The sequence below is a fragment of the Epinephelus lanceolatus genome, chromosome 22 (genome assembly GCF_041903045.1).
Source record: "Epinephelus lanceolatus isolate andai-2023 chromosome 22, ASM4190304v1, whole genome shotgun sequence".
In the NCBI taxonomy this organism is placed as follows: domain Eukaryota; kingdom Metazoa; phylum Chordata; class Actinopteri; order Perciformes; family Serranidae; genus Epinephelus; species Epinephelus lanceolatus.
Window position 1 is genome coordinate 17,712,358 of NC_135755.1, and position 7,433 is coordinate 17,719,790.

Below are 7,433 nucleotides of genomic sequence, written 5' to 3' on the forward strand. Positions count from 1 at the left end.
AGGTCTTTGGCGTCAAATATGTTGAAGACATCTGGTGTAATATAACAGGCCTACTTATTTCGGAGGAACACCATCCACACTGGATATATCACAAAGAAAGGTTTGATAAGGACGGAAGGTCTTTATTCTTATGCTTTTATGGTTGAATAACAAAGATAAACATAATTTCAACACTGATAGCTGCACTTTTCAAAAGAATTGATATTGATGTGAGCAATATCTACAGTAAATTGATGTATTACTGGTGTCAGCTATCATGATATTAACTTATTACTGATAGTATTATGAACGAACAATAACAAAAAACAAGCCATAAAATGAGGCAAAGGTTCACTGATTTTTACTCCTGTTTCCTTGTTGGAGAATGTCAAAACAAGTCTGTTGACATTGGCACGTCAGGAAAACAGACACAGACAAACAGATTCGGATCTTGTTTTATTTTGTGAAAATATTCAGAATTGATCGTTTCTTTGTGTTATCAAGACAGCTCAAATATCTTGCTTAAGAAAGTGGCCAGGGGATGGATTTGAATGATTAGAGTGATACTTAATTTTACTCTTTTCATGTGTGCTTCTTTACATTCTTCTATATTTCCTTTATATCGAGTCCCTCTTTCTTTTCTGTCTTAATAAAGCACTTTGAATAGTCAGGTTGTTTAAAGGTGTTGTAGAGTCACACAGTGTTAACAGAAGGTAATTTAAATACCATGCAACATTCATTTCCATACACTGTACAAAACATAGGTAATGTGTGAAAATGTACAAAGACAAATGTGCATGTATATTGTATGTTGATAATGATTCTCCCTTTAATTCATTGATTGACATGCAGTATAGTTGAGCGTGTGACTCAGTGTAATTTAAACTTTTTCGTAAACATTTAAACTGGATTATGTCTCCTTTCATTCACATCAGACTGATGTTACTGTGTGCACAGCTCATTAGTGGCTTCATTTGATAGAGGGAATGCCACAAATAAGTGTTTAATCACTGATCCCCACCCTCACTGTTGATGAAATTAGTTTATTAATTAATCTTATTTCCTCATTGCTCGTCCACTGATCTTAAAAACAACATGATAAAGCCATGTATCAAATGGGAGGTTAAAAATTAACAGGTCATCTTTGAACACCATAAAAGCAGCCAGAGGGATCACATCAGTCAGAGTTTAGCTGACTGAACGATCTTGAATCAACTTGGAAGATGGATTTCGCCATTTCATTGTTTGTTTTGCTGTCCAGCAGCTTGATTTTGGCCCAGGATGATGGTAACGCCATCACAGAAAAACCTGATGAAACACGAACATGTCAGCCTGACATGTGTGATCTCCTGATGGCATTCGGTGCCATGAAAGAAAAGATTGCAGCTGTGGAAACCAGGCTGGAGGACAGCGAAACCAGGCTGAGAAACAGTGAAACCAGGCTGAAGGACAGTGAAACCAGGCTGAAGGACAGTGAAACCAGGCTGAAGGACAGTGAAAGCAGGCTGAAGAACAGTGAAAACCAGCTTCTAGAACTGAGAAACAAAGGTAAAGTGAAACTGTGTTTAATGATGGATGACACACAATAACTTGAGTAGGAAGAAAGCAAGTCCTACCAACTAAACAACAAAAGATGGAAGTAGCAGGAGAGAACGTGTTTCCTCACAGACAAGTTTCATTCACACGGTCGCTAAAAGTCTCTTCATGAGACTCTGGAAATACTTTACAAAATAACGTGATCAGCATGTTTTGTTTTACACAGAAAGAACCAAGGTGATATTCAGTGCAGCAACAGGAGGAGGTCAAGCAATTGGACCGTTCAACACAGACAAAACTTTAATCTACAGAACAGTGATAACAAACATCGGTGATGCCTACAGTCCACACACAGGTAATACTCAGTCACCTGCATCAAGTACCACCTGCTATGCTGAAACATCACGAAAAATAGACATACTGCCTTCCTGTCATGTGATCTACATGTTTAAGAACACACTGAAACAATCAATTTGAGGAGGACAAAAATTACAGACTCAATTTTGGGTTATTTGGTTGGAAGGCAATAAAATAAAGTGCTGATGACTACTAATGATTCATGATGTGACCACCACCCTGTTGTCTCCACAGGTATCTTTGTTGCCCCTGTTGCAGGTGTTTATTACTTCACCATCTTTTTTCATGCTGGAGGACATGAATGGGCAGGGTTGCTGCTCTACAAGAACAATCAACTCATGATTATGACCGGTGATCACCAAACAGAAGCTGACACAGCTGATAATGGAGGAAACGCAGCGTTCCTGCAGCTGCAGCCAGGAGACCATGTGTATGTGGTCTTGGCTGCAAACTCACATGTTTGGGGAACCAGCCACACAACCTTCAGTGGATTATTGGTCACTCAAATGTGAGAATCAATGTATATCTCTGTATCTATGTATATCTCTGTATATGTGTATATCTCAGTTTGGTTGAAAAACATGAAAGAAAAGACGATACTACTGCCCCCAAATTATTGTTTGGTCGGAGGTGTTTACAGACTGCTGGTGTTTAGTCTGCTTATGTCTCTGTTGGTGTGGACTGTGTCAGTTTGATCACCATGTTTTTGTTGTTTTATGTTTTTATGACATAGCTGATTGCTACCATGGAGATAATAAAGTTGAATTCTGATCTTGACCTTGGGTGAAGTCTGTTGTTTTCTGCCAGACACTGAAAATAAATATTGTGCCGGAGGAAGATGAACTTCAGTAGAAGCATATCTAGACTGAATAGTGGTTGGCCCAGATTTGAGCAAAACGCTGTGAACTGACACTGAGATAGAAACTTCACTAACACTTTATTTGAAGGTATCCACATAAGGGTGACATGACACTGTCATGAACATTATGTACATGTCATAAATGTTTATGACTGCTGTCATTAAGTGTCATTCGGTTTTTGTAATGACAAGTTGACATTGTTTGGGTTGTCTTGATTATGACAACTTGACATTAATCAAAGTGACATTACCAGAAGTTGTCTTTGTCATGACAAGTTGACATTAAATTTGTTTGGGATGTCCTTATTATGAGAGGTGCATTTCTTGTTAATGTCAAGTTGTAATGACAAAGACATCTTCTGGTAATGTCATCCTGGGGCCTATTGCACAAAACTAGGATAAGGGATTAAGTCGGGATATCTTGGTTATCCTGGCTCAACTTATCCGTGATCCGGTTGCACAAAAGCGGGATAGTGGACAGCGGGATATGTTATGACATAAGTTACCATGGAGATTTATTCTGTGGAGCTAGCCTGCTCCAGACCAGGCTAAGTTCCAGGATCTATTTAATCTCATCCCTTATCTCAGTCAGCAGTCACCACAAACGGAAACCAATAGTTATTCCACTGCCCACTGCACATTGTTATCACATTCAACCAGACCCACTGTCATTATTTAAACATTTATGATCATTAATTGCAATCATTTTAGATAAATGATGATTTTAGATGATTTTGCAATCATTAGATTATTTACAGTTTTCCACAGACTATATAAAATACACATCCCATATAAATATAAATACACATCAAAGAGTAACATGATGTTCCTTTATTGAATAAGGATAAATCAAAGCAAGTAAACCATGAGCTCCTTTCAAAACTGAAGTCACACAGTGACTCTACAAGATCGAAAGCACGGAATCAAAGCATATTATACACACTGAAATAAATGCAGGACAAAACCATACACAACAAATGAACAGACAAATGAATGGATGCAGTAGCCTCCCTGCAAGCTTGTATACACACAGTATACAGCACAAACATCATAAGAGGCCAAATCAATTTAAATTGAATAAAAAAAAAACTCCTCTGCCAGTGCAGGACATATTTAACTGAAATTTAAAGCATGCATGTTAACTAAAATAATTTAACACATATTGGTCCCTGACCAGCCGACCACTGTCGTCATCAGGGAAGATGGCAGGATTGTCCCAGTCCATGTGTGATGGCACTCTGGGGGCCCTCTCCTTCCTCAGGCAGGCCACATTGTGGAGGACAGCACAGGCCACAGTGATGTAACATGCCCTCAAAGGGCTGACCCTTAAGTGGTGAAGACAGTGAAAGCGTGCCTTCAGGAGGCCAAAGGTCATTTCGATCCTGGCCCTTGTCCTGGCATGGGCATGATTATAGGCCTGCTGTGCTTCCTGAGGGTCTATGTATGGTGTGAGGAGAAAAGGCCCCCAGCAACACACCAGAGAATTCACCTGTCAGTACAAAATCTCATCATCACAACCTCATAAATAGAGTGACATTCTTGACACAGCCATGATGTAAAAAGTGGTTATTAACAGAGGTTGTGTGGCTCACCTTGTGATAGGCGCTGATAGATTCCAGAGGTCCGAAAGACCCGGGAGTCATGGACCGAGCCGGGCCACTTTGCCACAACATTGCTGATCACATAGTCAGCATCGCAGACCATCTGAAATTATAAGATAAAGACTATTAAACCAATCAGTGCACATCACAAGCAATGCACAGTGTTCATTAATCTACAATAGCAAAAAGTCATGTTCACCTGAACATTGAAACAGCAGAGGAGCATGAGGAGCAAAGATAAGGTAAGATAAGATAAGAGGTACTTTATTTATCCCAAAGGGAAATTCAATTAAGTCAGTGAGCTCATCTATTTATCAAAGAGTTACACAGTTTGATGGAGTTACATTTACACAATTTCACTCACATCTGCAGTCAATTTCACTTACATTTTCAACTGATTCATAATCAGAGTACAACTACGTTTTCGGAGATGTTACTTAACTATTTGGATTGTAATTGTGATGGTTTCAGCGGAGCAGTGAGCGTGTATTTGTGCACTACTTACGCATTCAGGCGGTCTGCAATACTTTGCCACGCTTTCTCTCCTTGTTTTATAACTGTGGCGGTGTTGCCTTTCTTTTTGATTTGATCTTTTACCTCTTCGTAAGCCTCCGTGAGGATTTCTGCCTCCGACGGGGAAAAGTACGCCACTGTTGCTGTGGTGAATCGGTGAATCTGTGATCGATGGCGGGGTCTATTTGAGGAAGCTGCGTGCGCCCACTGATCCAGGATTGGTTTCACCTGGCTTGATGAATCCGTGTCTGCTCATCCTGGCTTGGTCTTTGTGCAACCAATTAAGCCTGGACGTTCTTGTTTTGGATTCGTTGAACCCAGCTCAGTCATTTATCCTTAAGTTGTCATTGTCAAACAAATTTAATGTCAACTTGTCATGACAAAGACAACTTCTGGTAATGTCACTTTGATTAATGTCAACTTGTCATAATCAAGACAGCAGTCATAAACGTTTATGACATGTACATAGTGTTCATGACCGTGTCATGTCATAGTTATGACAGTGTCATGTCACCCTTATGTACATACCTTAAAGTAAAGTGTTATCAAAACTTCTCTGTGATCAAAACTAATTAAGAGCTGTGTCTGAAAGGCCTACACACGTCCCCCAACTATCAAGAAGAGCATTGTGATCAGTAGTGTTGAGGTGTGCGTTTTGCTCATTTTGATAAATGGATGGTGGACTTTGAGAACACCAGGGACAACAATGAAAATAAGTCCAGGACTTTATTGTTCTATCACCAACAAAGTCTGATATGTTGTATCATAAATAAATCACACAGAAAGGGTTGATAAGGAGTGGAGCACTCAAATTTTTAGGCTTTTATGGCCAAATAATGAAGATCATTTTAATTTCAACAATGATACCTGCTCCAGAAAAAAGCTGATGTGAGCAATATCTACAGTAAATTGATGTATTACTGGTGTCAGCTATCATGATATTAACTTATTACTGATAGTAAATGCAGTTCCAGGGTATTATGAATGAACAATAACAAAAACAAGCCATAAAATGAGGCAAAGGTTCATTGATGTTTACTCCTGTTTCCTTGTTGGAGAATGTCACAACAAGTCTGTTGACATTGACATGTCAGGAAAACAGACACAGACTAACAGATTTGGATCTTGTTTTATTTTGTGAATATATTCAGAATTGATCGTTTCTTTGTGTTATCAAGACAGCTCAAATATCTTGCTTAAGAAAGTGGCCAGGGGATGGATTTGAATGATTGGAGTGATACTTAATTTTACTCTTTTCATGTGTGCTTCTTTACATTCTTCTGTATTTCCTTTATATCAAGTCCCTCTTTCTTTTATGTCTTAAAGCCTTTGGAAACACAGCTTGAAATAGTAAAAATGCATATATTATATCAAAGTCGAGTGTCTCATTAATCATCCACAAAAGTCTGAGTGAAAATAACCTGGTTTAAAAACAGCTCATTTTGCTGTTTAGACCACTTGCCAGGACAGAGTGGGGGCCTGGCAGATAACACTCTGATTGACAGCTCCCTCGTTTTGATTGACATCTCCCTGGCTCAGCAATGGCTGCCACAAATTTAATCCAGCCGTACATGTTTGAGCCCTCTGATGATTCAGAGGACGAAGCAGAAGCTGAAAATGATTCCTTTCAGGTGGTCACTGAATGGTAAGTTTCAAAATGTTTTGTGATTCATATTAATGTTACTTCCTAGAATAGTTAGCATAACTTTTACACTCACAGTCACCTGCAGGTTTATTTGATACCTTCCTGTCTGCTAACTTAGACGTCGGAAAAAACACCCTGCAAATCACTTTGAAAAACAGACTCATTTTTATTTTATTTGGATGAAAAGCAGTAGAATAAAATCAAGTGCTGAAGACTGATGATTTGTGATGTGACGTTGTTGTCCACAGGTGTTTTCGTTGCACCTGTGGCAGGTGTTTATTACTTTACCATCTTCTACCACGCTCAAGGACTCCTCCACTCAAGGCTGTGGCTCTTTAAGAACAAGCAACACATGCTCACAACAAACGATCACCAGACAAACGCTGACGGAGCTGATAATGGAGGAAACGCAGTGTTCATGCAGCTGCAGCTAGGAGACCAGGTGTATGTGCTCATGGATAAAGGCTCACATGTTTGGGGAACCGACTACCATACAACCTTTAGTGGCTTTCTGGTTACTCAAATGTGAGACCTGATACACTCTGTTTATTCATATGTGCTTGAAGATGAATTTAAAAATCTGAGATCACAACATAAAAACAGATATTAACATTATATTTAAAAATCTCATGAAACAGAAGGCTGTGAATCATAAAATTAAGAGTCTAAAAATTCAACACATTCTCACTCTGACCTCGTCACATATCAGCATATGGTCATGGGCTTTCCACGTCCAGATACAACATGAAAGGTACCCTGGGCGTGTTGGTTGTTGACGCTGTGTCAAGTTCTGACTGTTGCATGCATTGTCTGTTTTCAAAATACACTTCCTGTTTTCACAGGAAATGCACAGCTTGCATAGTCTCTCTAAAAATAAACTCACTACATCGGTACATTACAGCCAATTCACGTTTATTGTTCTTCAACAACAAACACACATGGT

The 7,433-nt window shown here is 39.2% G+C and overlaps 1 protein-coding gene across 2 annotated transcripts; it reads left to right on the forward strand.

The window, feature by feature from the left end:
- Window positions 1-1,142: 1,142 nt before the first annotated feature.
- Window positions 1,143-7,193, forward strand: LOC117272684 (complement C1q subcomponent subunit B-like). Of its 2 annotated transcripts, none has more exons than XM_078164474.1 (3): window positions 1,143-1,527; window positions 1,742-1,870; window positions 6,739-7,193. In XM_078164474.1, the coding sequence occupies exons 1-3, from the start codon at window positions 1,203-1,205 to the stop codon at window positions 7,017-7,019; spliced, it is 735 nt and encodes a 244-aa protein (XP_078020600.1). In that variant the 5' UTR covers window positions 1,143-1,202; the 3' UTR covers window positions 7,020-7,193. The 2 variants fall into 2 exon arrangements, with proteins under 2 accessions (XP_078020600.1, XP_033507597.2); XM_033651706.2 differs by lacking the exon at window positions 6,739-7,193 and adding an exon at window positions 2,107-2,649 and having other exon boundaries at window positions 1,145-1,527.
- Window positions 7,194-7,433: the final 240 nt, after the last annotated feature.